The sequence below is a fragment of the Echeneis naucrates genome, chromosome 8 (genome assembly GCF_900963305.1).
Source record: "Echeneis naucrates chromosome 8, fEcheNa1.1, whole genome shotgun sequence".
Taxonomy (NCBI): domain Eukaryota; kingdom Metazoa; phylum Chordata; class Actinopteri; order Carangiformes; family Echeneidae; genus Echeneis; species Echeneis naucrates.
In genome coordinates, this window is record NC_042518.1 from 11501258 (window position 1) to 11519140 (window position 17883).

The 17883-nt window shown below is 40.3% G+C and overlaps 2 protein-coding genes across 2 annotated transcripts; one reads left to right on the plus strand and one right to left on the minus strand.

The window, feature by feature from the left end:
* Positions 1–137: 137 nt before the first annotated feature.
* tufm (Tu translation elongation factor, mitochondrial) lies at positions 138–5141 on the plus strand. Its single transcript, XM_029508989.1, has 10 exons — positions 138–193; positions 1058–1104; positions 1189–1327; positions 1494–1660; positions 1751–2020; positions 2220–2352; positions 2602–2706; positions 3759–3910; positions 4198–4317; positions 4737–5141. Exons 1-10 carry the CDS (start codon positions 157–159, stop codon positions 4905–4907), a joined length of 1341 nt encoding a protein of 446 aa, XP_029364849.1. The 5' UTR covers positions 138–156; the 3' UTR covers positions 4908–5141.
* A 7118-nt stretch (positions 5142–12259) lies between these two features.
* On the minus strand, positions 12260–16648 carry kcnj12b (potassium inwardly rectifying channel subfamily J member 12b). The gene is made up of 4 exons (XM_029508405.1): positions 16581–16648; positions 16199–16339; positions 13028–14380; positions 12260–12926 (listed from the first exon to the last, which is right to left on the minus strand). The coding sequence occupies exons 3-4, from the start codon at positions 14243–14245 to the stop codon at positions 12906–12908; spliced, it is 1239 nt and encodes a 412-aa protein (XP_029364265.1). The 5' UTR covers positions 14246–14380; positions 16199–16339; positions 16581–16648; the 3' UTR covers positions 12260–12905.
* Between the last annotated feature and the right edge of the window lie 1235 nt (positions 16649–17883).

Consider the following 17883-nt stretch of genomic DNA (forward strand, 5'->3'; position numbering starts at 1 on the left):
GTGTATAATATACAATATCTTACAGCTTCCCTCCAAGGTACCGACACCAATAGTGATAACACAAGGCGCTAAATACAAACACAAAGGCGGTGTGGTGAGCGAATCGAATTCTCTTTTGCTTTTTTATTAGTCTTTGAGTTTGTCTAACCACCGAAGATGGCGGCGCTTGTGGGGTTGCGAGCATGTTTCTCCGGTAAAATTTGTTAAAATTCCTTAAACTGGGCGCATTTTTAACACTTTGCTTGCTCATTGCAACCAGTTGTGTCGCGTCCTTTGGAGAATAGGTTGTGTGCGCCCGTATGAATGTGAGACGATGAGAAAAAAGGATGCTGTCTCCTCCGACAGCAGAGCAAGGTCACGTTACCTCTGAGTTAGCTAACGACAGAGGATGAGGTCCGGCCGATGAGCGGTTCTTTAAATGACAGTAATATTTCAGGCAGATGTACGAATACTGGAGCTTTCGGTAACTTGTTTCGTCGCTTTGTGAAGATGACACACTAGCCTATAAAGATTATATGTTAAGCTGATGTCAGCTGCTGTGAATCAAGCTAGTTTGGTTTGGTCCTAAAATCTTATTTCGTCCTGTCTCTGTCATCAGAAACTGGACAGGAGGTGGACAGTGATCACTGATCAATGCAGGTGCAAAGCAGATTTAATTTCCCAGCCATGCTGTCTTAGTGATTTAGAGGTATTCAGATATCTTTGATGAAACGACACAAAGATTTACGAAATGAAATCATTGACGAGGCCACGAAATGCACCATATAGCACTATAATTTGGTAGTTAAGTGTGATTCGTAAATATGGAGGATGTGATGAGACTACCTCGATTGAAACAGGTTGTCAAGTTGACAACCAAGTAAAGTGGGTTTGAGCCATGATTATATTTCTGCAGAATTTTAAAAAGTTAAATAATTCATTCCCCAAACTAATTTTCAGCAGCAAGAAACCCTTAATTTGACTGGAATTAGAAAATTAATCTCCCCGAATGAAGCTGTTTCATAATCAGATATTATCTGAGTTCATAATATCCTTATATTTTGATTCTCCCTCTTAGCTCTTCAGCTTACTTCACCAAGCCTCCTGCACAGCTCCTATAGATTGGTGAGTATGCACACAAATTTATAGTTTGCAGACTGTTCAATATTTCCCAGCTACATAATACCCGTGCTTGTCTCTAACTTGTAGTGTGCTGTGCCTCTGAGTCGGCGGACATTTGCTGCAGAGGCAAAGAAGACTTACACTCGAGACAAGCCCCATGTCAACATTGGAACAATTGGCCATGTTGATCACGGCAAGACAACCCTGACTGCAGCGATCACAAAAGGTAAAATCACTGATGTCCAGGCTTTTGCTGGCTCTCCAACCCAAATAAATGTAAAGCTGATGCATTTAACAATTACATTAGGCCAGCACATTAATCACTTTCACTGACCCACGAGGGAAAACTACGGGCTTCTTAGTGTTCCATCACTGTGACCTCCCTCCCTCAGTGCTTGCTGATGCTGGTGGTGCTCGGTACAAGAAGTATGAAGACATTGACAATGCTCCGGAAGAGAAGGCCAGAGGAATCACCATTAATGCCTCTCATGTAGAATACACCACAGCCAACAGACATTATGCCCACACAGATTGCCCTGGACATGCTGACTATGTCAAGGTAAGCTGCAGTTATTTTCCCACCTTTATTTTGCCTGACCAAGAAAACATGATTATTTTTATCATACTACGCGTTGCTTTCCTTTTTCAGAATATGATTACAGGCACAGCTCAGATGGACGGGTGCATTTTGGTGGTGGCAGCCACTGACGGCCAGATGCCTCAGACACGGGAGCACCTTTTGTTAGCAAGGCAGATTGGTGTGGAGCACGTGGTGGTTTTCATCAACAAGGCCGATGCTGTGGAGGACAAGGAGATGCTGGAGCTGGTGGAGATCGAGATCCGTGAGCTGCTCACGGAGTTTGGCTACGACGGCGAGAACACACCTGTTGTAATTGGCTCAGCCCTCTGTGCTCTGGAGGTGGGGCGCGGCTGGCAGTGACTTGTCATTCAGTTTAGAGAGTACTGTGTTGATTTTAGCCACTGTTCACTTCAGTCACTTTTACTCTTAATGAGCTCTGACCATTCAGGTCCTTCAGTCGACAAAAGAAGTGCCCTACATGTGACTAACTGCAGTACATTTAATGCAATGTGTGTTTCATTTCATTGTTTCATCTCAGAACAAAGAGCCTGAGATGGGTGCGAATGCAGTGATGAAACTGCTGGAGATTGTGGATTCTTACATTCCTCTGCCCAAGAGAGAGCTTGAGAAACCTTTTCTTTTGCCTATCGAAGGAGTTTATTCTATTCCAGGTAAGAAGAAATGAGTACTTAGAGCCCTGCTCTGTAAGGCTGAATCCACATGAGGAATATTGATGGTTTTTAGTTTATAATCATAGAATCGTAACTTTTCATACTGTTTTAGTTCCCCTTGTATCGTTTTAAGGTTTAGTTGCAACATATTCTCATTGTAAATGTTTGCGGATATCTGATGCACAGTTTTGATACACTGAAACAGATGATGTGGCTGTGTACTGGAGGGTGATGAACTGTGTCTTTCAGGCAGAGGTACGGTGGTGACAGGCACCTTGGAGAGGGGTGTCATCAAGAAAGGAGATGACTGTGAGTTCATAGGTCACAATCGCAGCTTCAAGTCTGTTGTTACTGGTGAGTGGATGAAAATACAACATAACTCTAAAAGTGTATAGAATGAAAACATGGCAAAGACACAGGTGGAAAATTTTCTCTGTCGCTCTCTCTTCTTCACATATAAAGGCATTACCTACAGCCCCTCCTCTCTATCAGTACTGACTGATCATTCAAATGGCCAAGGTTAATTTGTATTCTGTAACTGCCACAATGTTTGATCCTATTTTTATTTTTTTTACTTGAATGTGTTGGTATTGAGAAGACACATTGAAAGTCTGGACCTGATATTAGCAAAGCAGAATGCAAATGGTAAGCAAGAACAGTTTTTATCCAGTGGGAATAGGCATTCAGTTAGTTTGTTTAGATTATTTACATGCTTCAATAAGTGCTGGTCTTAAGCAGCCAAAGAGAGACAGGCACAATGCTGCTTGGGAGAGTCAGGAAGGACAGGCTACAAATGACAGCAAATGCAAACAGAGCTATATGAATTATAATTATTTGTTAGTCACAAAATATTTGCGCCTTAAGTAGGCTTTCATTGAATGATTGATTCAAGAGAACCTACCCCCGTCACCAGCTACTGGCACAAACAAAATCTAATTTTGTAGGAAACACTGTTTTTACAACACAGACATATGTATTGGCCAATCTTATTATCAGACAGTCACATGCACATGTCCAGGTGTATCAGGGTCTTTAGACAGTGCCCCACAACACATTCATTAAGGCAATATCGTTTGAATGACCAGTAAATATATATATAGTCAAACTGTTGACTTTATTACTGGGTGCAGTAAAGCTGTTCTTGTGGCTAATGATGGTCCGTTTTCCTGCTTAGATACATTTTATCTCATGATTTGTTTTCTTTCTTTCTTGAGCACCTCACATGTCTCTGTGAAGAAGGAATACTTTGTGTCAACAAGATTTTGATACATTGATAATAATATATGTAATATGTAACAGAATACTAAGTCAGGTTTACTGTCTGATGTGGTTGAGTCCACATATTTCTTGAATAGTATGGTTGGTGTTGGTGTACAGAAACAGTTTGACCCTGCTGTCTGTCTCAGGTATCGAGATGTTCCACAAGTCTCTGGATCGGGCAGAGGCAGGAGATAACCTGGGTGCTTTGGTCCGAGGTCTGAAGAGGGAGGACATACGGAGAGGGATGGTGATGAGCAAACCGGGAACCATCTCACCCCACCAGAAAGTCAAAGCCCAGGTCTGAGAGAGCTACACAGCAGACATATGCATTTCTTATGTTATTATTGAATTATTCCTTGCATTTCTGAACAATTAATGAGTCACATCTGGCTGGCAAAATTTGTATTCATCTACTCACAAAGCAAGTTAGGGAGTGAAGTCGTAAACTAATAAAGAAGACAATATAGTTAGGAACTATTCTGTTTATTTTTTATATTTGAATTTAAGACTGACACATTGATGTGTGTGTGTGTGTGTGTGTGTGTGTGTGTTTGTCTGGACATATTTGTACTTTCTATGTTACAGGTGTATGTTCTGAGTAAAGAAGAGGGAGGCAGACATAAACCATTTGTCTCCAACTTCATGCCTGTCATGTTCTCTCTCACCTGGGACATGACCTGTAGAATCACTCTGCCTGCTGACAAGGTGTATACTCAAACATTTGTGTTTTCATATGTGTTGATCTGTACATACATATCAAAAACACTGTTGTAATTTCATGATGTTCAGGTTGAATCTGTAAAAGCAGCGGATTGAGTCCTTCTGTTCATTTGCATATTTTAAAATATTACTTAAACGGTTTGACTCAAAATTGATATACAGTACATGTGTTTTCATGTTTTGTGTATTTGCAATGTTGTGTTTCAGAATTCAAAAGTTGGAGGATTTTTTTCAATTTTTCTGGTCAATCAATATTTGTTTGTCCCACTAGTTTATTAAAATGCCAAGTAGTTGAAGCTTTCACAACATACACACTTGTACCTCTCACTTTTATAAAGAGTGTAATAAAACAACAGGATTTGGAGGAATAGTGACCCCTCTCGTATTTGTTGTTGTCATTCCAGGAAATGGTGATGCCCGGTGAGGACACTTCCTTGATTTTAACGCTCCGTCAGCCAATGATCCTGGAGAAAGGCCAGAGGTTTACTCTGAGAGATGGAAACAGAACCATTGGCACTGGCCTGGTCACAGAAATCATGAATTATACAGATGAAGACCAATGCAACTGGGGCTGAGGGAAAACTGCAGGGAGAGCTTGGGGGCCAGGGTGTGGGTGGGGGGGGGGGTTTGTCTGGTCAAATCCATGAATGAAATCTAGAAATAAACACATGCACAGGAAAAGGAGAAGACTAGAAGAATACATGGCTGTATTTGTCAGTTCCACCAACCAAAATACGTGTTTAGCAATTTCTTTGTGTTTTAAGACCAGGCTGTCCAGATATGTCATTTCTGTAATAAAATGTATTTAATAATAGAAATCCCTCTTTTTTTGTTTGTTTGTTTGGTGTGTGTTTTTTTTTTTTTGTTTTGTTTTGTTTTGTTTTGGGTTTTTTTTTAGGGGGGGGGAGGGGGTTCACCAAAAAATCAATTGGAATTAAAGCCATTTTTGTGAAATTCATAGAAAAATCTCTGGTTGAAGGTGACTGCTCGCTGCCTCAGTTGGTTTCGCCACATGAGGGCAGCACATTTGCTATTTTGGCTCAAACTGATTTTGGGCACCCAAGTAAATGTTAGCAGTGTGAAAGGAATCAGGGATTTGAAGGCCATGTTTTCTTGCTCTATTATCTATGTTCCTCTGTGAAGTTCTGTAAAAAATGGCTTCAAATAAAATTAGTGCCTGGAGACAGTAACTCTAGTTTATGGGAAAATAGAAAACATTTACAAATTCATCAGGGGTTAAAAACTATAGCTTTATTTTTATGTTAGAGCAAACCTCAGTAAATCTATCTTTTAAATTTCATTAGTCTTTATAACCCCTTAAACCTTTCCTTTGTTGCATTTGCAGTATTTTCAGAGCTGATTACAGTTCTATGATAATAATGAAAGGCTGAAACATAAAATCCACAATACTGACCAGGAAGAGCTGAGTGAAGACTGGACATGACTGAGAAAGGAATAATCTTGTGAGGCAAAGAAATGACAATGGGATGTTGCAGGATGGGTTTGATAAGTCTTAATAATTTGTGACTGTGTCCTTGCATGGATCATTTCAGCGCCAGGCATACAGGAAGTCCTCCAGTTGTTCTGTGTTTGCTGTAGGTATTTGACTCAGTGCCTCCTGTAATTCAATCAGCCTGTTGCTGTAATCAAATCCTGTATGTCTGCAGGAGTGGAGACCGGAGCAGATTTTACTACTGAGTGATGTGCTCAGCTGGAGGATGAGAGTCTCTAGGGGCAAAATTACTTAAAGAGATAGAGGAGCTGGCAGGAGACACTTGAATGTAAGTCAGTGACACTGGCCTTAGCCACATGACAAGAGAGATGCATGACATGTGATTCAAAACTGTGTTTGTGTCACATTTGCTGAATCATGTTGAAACAATCTCCTGGCCGTTGGGAGATATTTGTGCCTTCTCATTAAAACTGCACTCTTCACGTGTCCTCACAGTATGTGGACACAAGGATGAGATTAAACGGGCCGCAATACCAATTATCTAAATAACAGAGGAAACCATCATATAATATATAATAAGAGTTTATATAATCATAGCTGTACTATCTTTAATCGTGTCATCTCACTAAAATGTAGATGCAAGAAAATATAAGTCAGCCATGTGTATTTGCCTACCTTCCCACCTATAACACATAACTGAGCTGACCGGTCATACAATCAGTGGTAGACTGAATTATAGGATCAATTGTTTCAGCAAACATGTAAATGCAACATTTAAAATGTGCAAAACTCTGAGCGAAAAGGGCACCCCTCAAAATCATCAGTTGTAACAGCACCACTTCCATCAGTCAGGGGAGAGAAAGGAGCCATACGATCATTTCAGCCTTTGCCCACTTCATCCTCAGTTTCGCATGGTGGTTGTCAAGGCCGGAAACAGGTACATGCAGACTTTATTGAGGTAAGAAAGTAATTTATTTTTGCCAAAATTCAAGTTTATTTGGTAATTACACTATTGCAGATATAGTCTTGTGACTTACAGTAGATCAAATTGTTGCTTCTCAGGCAAAATGTGATGCATTTCCCCCCAGCTAATTTCAAACCACTATTCCAATACAATTAGCTGAACCACAGCTGGCAGGACTGAGGTGGGTTATAACATTTATTTTACAACCATCCTGAACACGAGCCTAAGAAGACTTTCTTTATTTTAATTATTAGGCAGTGGAAAAGAAAGACATGAGTGCTTGCTGATGTTTGTGTAGTTTTTTTTTTTTTTTTTGTTTTAAACCATCTTATTGGGTCACAAAAAACAAGAAGTCTGTCCAATCAGTGGTGGAGGAATATAGGACCTGCCATGTAACACAGCAGATGCTACACAAAGCTACACAAAATAAGTGTGTTTTTCTTACAGGTGTAATGTAGTATTCATCGAGCATTCATACTGCAATAAATACAAATAAGTTTGTTCTAGTAGACACACACACACTCTCCAGAATTTAACAGTGATGGTAGAGAGAGAGAGAGACAGACATTATTCTGGATTCTGTGATGGACTGGTGACCTGTCCAGCGGGACCCCGCCCTCACCCAGTGTGAGCTGGGATTGGCTCCAGCACCGCCCGCAATCCGGAAACGAGATATGAGGTAAAAGATGAATGAATGAATAATTGTCGCTAATCAGGGTGTTTTAATTCAAGGCCTCTTACAGAAGAAAATTCAACGTGTTTGTTTTATGGGTTGTTTTTACTTTTTTATTTTTTTGAATTATTTATTTTCAAACTTAAATATCAGTCTATGGAAATCATTTAAAATCACTACAAGTCAGTGGTTTAAAGTCAGTTTAAAGCCACCTCCGAATAATTTGCGCATAAAAAGTTGAAAACATTTTACACTATGACATATTGTTAGAAATTGGTCGTGTGTAAAAATTATTTATTAAATGTTTATACCCCAGTTCATTTCCTTTAAATTATCCTCAAAATACATTAGTTGACGGTTAAACTGACCTTATATTGGCTAACAACGACCACATTGTTGTGTTTTAACTATTAGGTGTTTCAATGTTGTTTGTAAAAATTAAAATAAGGCAATTGAAATAAAATGTGGATGTTTATAATCCCATTTTTTTTTTTTAGCTTGCTTTCCCTTATTTATTCCTTTTTTTTTAAAGCAATGAGAAATTCACAAAATCTCAATTTCCAAGACTCACATGAGGCAGTCAGACAATATCACCTCAATTACAGTCTAATCCATCCTTATTCTAAAGCCAGTTTCCATCCTGGCACTCTTCCAAGAGTTCACACTCTTCCAAACTCTAAACTGTCCATACCCATCAAAAGAATAACATTAGACTCTCTCAGCTCTCTGACGTTGCTGTGGAAAGTGCAATATAATATCAAGAAGATTGGTTCCCTTGGCTTGTTCTGTCTTTATGGGATGTCATGTCCGCAGACAAAGGAGGGCAACATTAAAGGGACATTTCCCGCCCTTTTCTCAACACAATGTCTGATTCTGATCATGCTCAGCTCCTCAAGTCTACTGATATAAATACTATTTTTTTTTCATCCATTGTACTAGTTCATCACAGCAAAGTATAGAGTGAATTGTGACTTCTCCAGAAAGCCATATTAGTATACAGGTAATATATCATATATCAGGTAAACTGTGAAACTTGAATTTTAGACATTGGACTGTTAAGAAGAGAGAGAAAGCCCAAAGAAAAAAGTGCACCACATAGATAAATTACTGTTATTGTACTGAGATCACATAGGTAGAAACCGATAGATTTTCCCAGCTCCTGAAAGGATTAAACTTTGTTTGGAGATGCACTCATCCAGAGTAGAAAACATCTAGGTCTAATGTCTGTTATAGCTCAAGGAAAGGAATTGCAGCTGCTGCATCATGTGCTTTTTTTTCCACCCTCCACCTCCCTCTGGCAGCTGCGGGAAACCAGCAAAGAATAGAGCCGGTGCAATTAAGGCTGTATTTGCCTCTCAACAACCCACTCCGCATGATAGAAAACTGACCCTCCACGGCTTTTCATCCTCCAACACTGCAGAGTGGGTGGGAAGCATCCCAGTTTATTCTCAGTGCTCCTGCCACCACACAGCACAGAGGATACAACACTCTTAAAGTCAGAAATTATACATTCAGCTGGCGCCGACATAAAATCCTGAAAATGAAAAGCATGAAAGAAGTTTCTTCAATTAAATATCAAATGGTTAAATAGTTTGAAATAGCATTATGCTGCACAGACCTGGACTAACGCCAACACACGGACACGATGATACTCTATTTTCATTTCAGAAGAATCTTTGATTTTGACAACCTGTTACCATTCACTGACTTTATTTTAGTAAGTGTCCCAGCCAATTATCTTCTCTTACTAATTATGTGTAAAACTTTCTCTAGTTTTAAATCAATGCTGTAAAAACAGATTTTCCCACGCACATTTACCCAAGCTATTCTAAGATCTGACGTAAAGTTTCTGTGATTGTGTGAGTGCTTGTGTGCTTGCGTGCATGTTAGCCCTTTCCCAGTGTTCAAGGTTACAGGGCAGCGAATTCAGGCGGGACTGCCAAGTCTTGTGTGTACATTTGCAAAGACGTGCCTGTATGGTTGCATAAGAGTGAAAGAATAAACCTCTGACCCCAACCAGATCCCGTCCCACCTAATCGCAGCCATAAATTACAGTCCATTCCTCTGTGTTTGTCAAACAGCTCGCTCCCACTTTGCCCCCATGCCGTTTAATTCTTGTAGCTCCAAAACAAATGGATTTAGTAGATGCCTACTGTAAACTTGTCCCCGCGCCCGATGTCTGACTCCCATTGAGGAAACGAAAACTGCTGAGGCTTTTGTAAAATATGTTTTATTGTGGTAGTCGACAGGAGATTTCTTATAAATTTGTCCGTCAATTCATAGTGTTGTGTCTTACACAACAAACTGAACCCACCAAGGAAAAGTATGGTGCAACTTCAAGTTAAGATTCTTTCAAATGCAATTAGAGTGGAAGACAGCAAGAAGAGGTCAAAGTTACTCATTTCATTATTTCACTCAGTGAAGGAAAGAGAGCATTTCCACCTTCTTGCTTTGCTCAAGGAACTTTACACTATATAACTATTTATTTACAACTATGGCCTGGAAAATGTACAAATTAGCAAGTCCTTCCCTCTCACTATATATGCAGGTGTTAGTCCTTGGCCCTGATTGTGGTGCAAATGACAGTGGACCCACCATTTGTTTTCTCTATCCTGATTTTTTTCAGCACAAGTCAGCAAAATATAAGTACAAATGTGTTGAGACTTGCTGAAATTGCAGTCAGGTGTATTAGTTAACCCACATGGCACTTTTACTGGCGGGTAAACTAATTCATTTCACCTGGATTAAGTGCAACAGTTATACATAGTATGACCTAAAATATTTGTTACCTGTCCTATTAATAATAAGACAACAAAATGCAATGCAAGGGCATGGGAAACCGATGGGACTGATACCAATAACATCAATGGACTCAGTAACAGAAGTATCTGTAAATTATAATATAATATAATAAAGTGCATCTATCCCAGTTGAGGAGAGTAATATTTTCCAAACAGAAAACTTTAATTTGTTTCCATGTGTATGATCCGCCACAACATTAGTAGGTCAGGGTGAAACGAGGATGGTTCTCCCGCTAAGCTGTGTATGTCTACATTAAACACATTTACCATGAAGCAAGTGCCTACTGGCCTTTTTCACATTAAATCACTTTTATAAAATATGTCATCTGAATACACTATTTCCTTTTTTGTTATCATGATATAATCTTCAAACTCACTTTATTCACTTTACTTTTTAAACCATGAGAAGTCTCATGTAAAATCTATAATGAATAATCATGACACCAAAATGTATTTAAATCTGCTTAAAAGCTAAAATCTCTTGATCTTCTGTTCACAGAAATATCTATATTGCAGAGAGTGACTACAGACCATATAAATACGAAAACAATATTCATTAGTATTTCTTTTATATCACCTTTCAAATGATTGACAGCAGACAGTTTACAGCATATCCTCGGTGCTGTATTTGGTTTTGTGTGTCGGGGCTTCCCATTAGATTTTCTGAATTTGGCCTTTTAATTTTAAATAGAACACAGATACGACACAATATTACTCCACCTTGTCTCCCATAGGTTCTCCGTGTGCCCCAGATTCACCTCAGATGACTTTAAACAGACTCTTCTGCTGACTATTGGGACGCTAATGAGAGCCAAGCTTTTGATTACCAGTATATGACAGCTCAGAGTTAAGCTGCTGTTCTTGCTGTGTTTTCACGTGCTGAGGTTGCTGACAGGGCCGAAGTGTGTGGTGTTAGTATTTTCATTGACACAGGCCGTGGCCTGCAGCACAGCATTGGTTTACAATTAATCGATTTGATGACTGTATTGTAGCAACAAGTGGGCAATCATCGGTAGCAATTACGGTGACCTACTTTGTGTTTCACAAAAAAACCTTGTTCATTTTGTCGTGTCAAAACCAAGCTGCAAACATTCAAATGTTTGCATAGCAACCTAACTCACCGCTAACATCAGCTTTCCTTCGCTGTGTGGATGCTTCCATCATCAAATCTGTATGCTAATACGGCTCTGTCCTGCCCTTTATTGAATTGGGGTCAGTTTACACTGCAGCAATCCAAACCAACATAACCTGAGATAGCTAACGCTACTCCTGATCTAAAAATATTTTCTCTTTAAAAGTGGATAATATAATACTATTTGGAAATACAAGGAAAAAAAACCCAAAACAAAACATGAATGTAGCCTCTCTGTCTCTACACTGCATGGAGATTGTTGTGATCATGATCATGATCATGAACATATGATCGGGATGCCTGGAGGCTTTTAGTAAAATATCAAATATAAGGAGTTATCTCAGAAATGTTATAATTTAGCTGGAAATTCCCTTTTTAGCAGACATATGAAGCTCACAGGCTTCAAGCTTAATTCCACACTGTAACAGACAAAATTTGGGTTTGGAAACTTGATTTTATAAGCAACTTCTTTTCACCAGTCTGAAATCAAGGATAGGTTGTTTCAGTAACTATAAAAATCATAACTGACAAATTTGTGTCTGCTATTTCAGTAAACTTTTTGACAGGTACAGGAACAAACTGAGGGAACCCTGAGTGGATGAACAAATTCAATCTGCTTTCTCTCCAGCCTCAAAGCCTCCTTTTTGCTATTAAGACAGAAATTACAAACTCTTTACTTGTGTATATGCATAAATATGTTTTCCCATTCAGCACAGCGGTTAGCACTGTTGCCTCACAATAAGAAGGTTGCGGGTTCGGTTCCTGGCCTGGGGCCTTTCTATGTGGAGTTTGTATGTTCTCCATGTGCTTGCATGGGTTTCCTCCCACCGTCCAAAGACATCATGTTTGGGTTAACTGGTTCTGAGTGTGAGTGGTTGTTGGTCTCTGTGTGTTGGCCCTGTGATGGACTGGCGACCTGTCCAAGGTGACCTCGCCCTCACCCAGAGTGAGCTGGGATTGGCTCCAGCACGCCTGGCGACCCGAAAACAGATAAGTGGTAAAAGATGAATGTTTTCCTATTTCGTGATGCATGCTCATATTTTTTACCGTTTAGTGTGTCTCCCATAATTACATATAGTATCAGCTCATCATCACCTGATATTGTGTCATGTAGAAGATTTAGTCTTATTCCTCATATAATTTATATCATAAGATCAAAATCCACTGTTGGTCTTCTGTTTCTAATCCCAAGGTTTAGTTTTTCTAAATGTCGTCTTCACCCAGCACACAGTTATAGTTTGTAGGTTTCAGGACAGTGAAGAGCACCTACAGAAAGTCCCATCAAAATTATCAAACCTCTCTCAAGATATTCATACAAAACTATACTATTGTCATGCAAATGTATTTGTAAGGATCTGCCAACTGAAACAGGGCAGTTTCCATAAAGCGCAATAACCATTTCATGGAAGCAACACAGTTTATCCAGAGAGAAATGTGATGAGTTTCAGTCTTGTTTGTGTGACAGAAATTGGTACTGCTGACCCTCCAGCTGCAGCAGTAAATGTCTTCAGTGATGTCCTCGTGTCAGTAGAGCGACAGTCATAGGGGCTTCACATGACACCTGCATTGCTCTGCATTCAAAAACAAGCAAACAAGCAACAGCCAAAGGTTAAAGCTCAGATTCTCGACAGGAGGACATTTGCTCACCTCTAGCAGTGGTTGGCTCATTCACCAAATCTGATGACCACTTCCTGTCTTCCTCTTTCTCTACATTTCCCTCATCCTCCTCATCCCTGCTGATGAAGGCCAGCTCGTTCTCATAGCAGAAGGAGTTGGCACCGGAAGCTGTGAACTTTCTCTCCTCCATCTCCTTGGCGCTGCACCTGGGGGTTGATGGTACTTCAAATGTTTTGTGAAAGTAAGCGTAATCTATCCTGTACTGGTTCTTCTCCTCGAAGATGACGGGCTCAAAGCGGTGACCCCACAAGATCTCAGAGGACAGGTACGAGCTGCGTGCCTGTGTCGTCATGGCTGTGGCCTCCACCAGCCCCTCAAGTATAATCACTATCTCAAAGTCAGATGTTTCCAGGTCTTGCTTACTGATGCCAAACAGAGGGCTTTCTTCATCAATCTCATGTACAACAATGAGGGGTGCCACCAAGAATAGGCGGTCTATGCCTTTGTCATAGCCCACATTCATGTCAATCTGATCCAGGGGGATGTATTCGCCTTCCTCTGTGTAACGATGCTTAACCAGCTGGGCACGCACATGAGCTTCCACGATGTGGCTCTTCCTTAGGTTTGCAACCCGAAACATGAGGCACAGCTTCCCATCACGCATGGCGATGACCGCATTGTGGCTGAAGAGTAGAGTCTGTGCACGCTTTTTAGGCCTCGCCATCTTGGCCATGATAGCGCCGATCATAAAGGCATCAATGATGCAGCCCATGATGGACTGAAAGACCACCATGAAAACAGCAGCCGGACACTCCTCTGTCACACAACGAGCACCGTATCCAATGGTTGTTTGGGTCTCGATTGAGAAAAGGAAAGCGGCCACAAAGGTGTTGACCTGAGTGACGCAGGGAACAAAACCTTCGTCCTCACCAGAATGGTCCATGTCACCATGCAGGAGGCCAATCACCCAGAATCCCAAGCCAAACGTTAACCAGGACACCACGAACACCAAGCTGAACAGTAGGAACATGTATCGCCAGCGGATGTCCACACACGTCGTGAACATGTCAGATATGTACCGCTGTGACTTCTCATCCATGTTTGAGAAATGGATGTTGCATTGCCCAGTCTTGGTGACAAACCGCCCTCGGTTTTTGCGTCTCGTGTGAATCTTGCCATTGCCAAAGCTGCCCACAGCTGGCATGGTGCTAAGTCTCAGGCCTTCTTCTTCACAGGATAGGAAGCTGTGGTGGTGGGCCCTTTCCACACTCATGCCTCAGTGGGGCACAGCCTCGTATCGTCACGCTAGCAGCCCAGCTCATACAAAACTGAACTGGCTCCCAGGAAAATCACCGCTCGGTCCAGCACAGCCTGCAGGGATTGAGAGCTGATGCAGAAATGGAGTTACCTACAGAGGAAGCACAGGCAGAATATAATTACAAAACAGGGTGCGTGACAAATATATTTACCTTTGTCTGAGCAGAAGTTCACAGTCAGATTTTTTACAAAATTTCCACGTATGTACCTTCATTGTGCCAAAACAAAATCCACCAACTCTCTCCTCTATTTCCAGTTTTACAGAAGGTTTGTAATATTTGTGATTTATTTGAAAATGACTAGAATTCTTTCAGCAGTCAATCCCTGTAATATCAACTAACTATAGGACCATGACTGTGATTTTAGCTGCAGGTTCATGAAGCTTTCCTAGTATGTTGCCTTTTCACTAATTCTTTTTTCTATATGCTCAAATGCAATTGCTTAATATGAAGTGACGAAATCACACCGATTTTCAAGCTGTCCTCTGTTTTGGAAATTGGTTTCAAGGTAAGCTATTGCTTAAAAAAATACTGGTGACGCTGCATTTCATTTCTAATATAATATTTCATAGCACATATTTGGTTTTCTCTTTGGCCTTGTTGTCTTTCCTCTCTGTACTGGCAATTCTGTGGAATATAAGATACATATTGCTCTGATCAACACGATACAAAAATAGCCAGCTAATCCAATGCCCTTCCATTTTATGTGACGTATCTTCTGTTTCCTCCAGCTGGCACAACTATTAGAGCCACTTGAGTACAGTGATGGGGTTGTGCGATTCCCCTGTGCTCCTGATTTGGAAAATAATATGAACAGAAAAAAACCAGGGCACAAGAAGAAACAGCCACAGACACACATTTTTGATTGGACCGATCGATGGCAACACTTTAGGCACTTTCATGGAAAAAATATTTTGAAGAGTATCCTGATCTGTCCCAACTGCAGCCTCCATCACACACCAAGCATACAGGGATGATACTTAACAATTGGGATAGAAAAAAAAAGCAATAATATTATATGACATAAGCTTGACATTCACATATTATAGCAAGAGTTGGCATCTCTGTATTTATACAAAAACAAATTATATATATATAAATTATAATGTTTTGAGATTGATACACATATCTGAAGTGACAGGAAATTTTTTACAAAAAACCACAAATGTCAACCTCATGTTTGAAATTGGAGGGAAAGTCGACAGAAAATAAACACTGCCACACCACCACACTGTGGCGTCAAGGGACTTCAAATGAGCATCAGCAGAAATTGACATGATGGGCAGCAACTGGCTATAAATGAGTTGTTTACTTAGTTTAGATTCGGCATTGAGTTTGATTTTGACTTTATTCTGTTCAGATATTGGAGCTCAACACACAAACAAAACAATGGGAGGCTACATCAACAATGGAAATTCGGCGTTTGAAGAATGTAGAGCTGTAAAGCAACTGGGATTTCATCTTTAATAAAGCCTCCAAATGGGGTCAGAGAGGAGGCTGCTGCTGTGCAGGTGTCCCTGCTATCACTCTCTATAGCTGAGAATATATAAACATCATTGACCTGTACTGTATGTACAGCTTATGTAGAGAATGTCCAATCTGCTTCTAACACATAAGCATGTGATGAATTCCATTTCTACGATGTCTCAAATCATCAGCCTGAGTTATTGTGCTTATGGATTTTGACAAGAATTGCTTCATCTGAATTTGCGGTTTCTATGTGCTCTAATTATCAGGCAGCAGGCTGTAATCCTGACAGTGGAGCAGAAATGATTCTATAACCTTTCCGACGTTTCGTCACTGTTCTGACTGAAGATATATTAGAACTGAGCAATGAGACACAGTTAGAGAATCTGTGGTAGGCAGCAATATACACGCAGTTTGTCTCTCGAAAATGACAAGGAACTTACCTTATGTTCTGCTGATAAATATTGATTTCCAGTCTTGATTTTTTTTTCTTTCTCTCACTCCTTCAGCCAAATCACTGCATGTTTCTCCTCAGGTGTCCTTCAGCTCTTCTCTTCTGTTTCGGGGAGAACCATTCTATCCTCCTGAGGCAAAAAAGTAAAAGGCTGCAAAGTACCTTCATGTCTGTGTCTCATAGTTTTAGTACGTCTCTTTCTCTACTCAGTGAGAAAAGCACTACAATCACCCCTACTGTCCGTCAAAGTTATAGTTCGATTGGTATCCAGCTGATCAGAACCAGATCAGGAATAAGAAAATTACTTTAGTGAAGCGCTGAAGTCATAATTTTGACCCTCAAAATAGCATAATGAGTTGTTCACAGCTTACATGGCCTGTCGAGTCCAATCCAATCAAAAAATCAATTCTGCACAGCTCATTTTAGAGTCTTGGCCAGTCAACAATCCCTCACACTTTCTTAGTATATCTGCTATCTGATCTTGCTCTGCTGCAGATCCCACTCTGTTTCCCACATCTAGTGAAGTATTCCTCACTGCTCAGCTCCTGTCCTCCCCCTCCCTTTCACAGTGTCACTGTAGATACTTGGCATTTGGAGACTGTGTGCTCTTCCTCTACCAAGTGTTGCACCAGCGCTGGCCAGCATTGGTTGGGGTTAAAACAACCAACTGGTTTATTTAGGACTGATGTGATCCTTGAAAGACTGGATATAAACAGTGAGCAGAGCATAAACACGTGCATTTGTGAAATTACTCTTCCAGCATTTAAATTGGTGCAGTCTTATAAAGCAGGTTTTATTCTGCTATATATATCTATACATATAGATATATATGATAACTTAAGATAACTTCAGGATGCATAAACTTTTAACTTCTAATTTCCAGCATTCCTTTCTTTTACAAAATTGGCCAAAGTGCTAGCTCACTGGATGGTTTATCAAACAGCAGTAAAAAGTCCACCTGTTACATATTCACATCTAAGCAAGCAGTCAAAGAGGTATATCACACTTCCAGTTATTTACCATACAATATGTAATGTCTTCATGTACTAATTAATGTGAGTGTTGTGGTGTCAACTTTCACTCATTCAGAAAGCAAAGCTCCCGCTGAACCCTCTCTGTGTGTATTTGTATAGATGTGCTTGGAAGAAGAAGGAAATCAATGATTTTTTGTGTTTCACAGGATAACGAGAAGTTGTTTCCTTGATTAGTTTTACCAAACTAGAGTCTGGCGCCCGACGGCCTTCTGAGACTACTCCTTTTGTCATCATAAACTGATAATAATTCATGCCAAAATTTTGTGCCACTCTGTCTTGATATTGAGACATATAAAGTGGAACTGTGAATCTATCTGGTAGCTGTTGTGAGTCATTCAAAACACAAACAGTCCCAAACACGCTGTTGGGATATTATAAAAGCACACTGCCCAGCCTGGCAGTTTGAATTTCTTTTAGTTGAGTTTCACAAGCCAGCGTTGTCCAGACTATGCTTCACTGGAGGACATCAGAGAGCAGAGATATGGGTGGAAGGTGTGTGCGTGCGGTACTGCGATATCATGGCCTCGAAGGAACCTGAGCAATGGTAGACATAGTATCAGTTTTCTAATTATAATAGAAACAATATTTGACCTTTGTGAGCCCAAGAAAAGATCAAAGACATCACACTGCAGATTCTGTA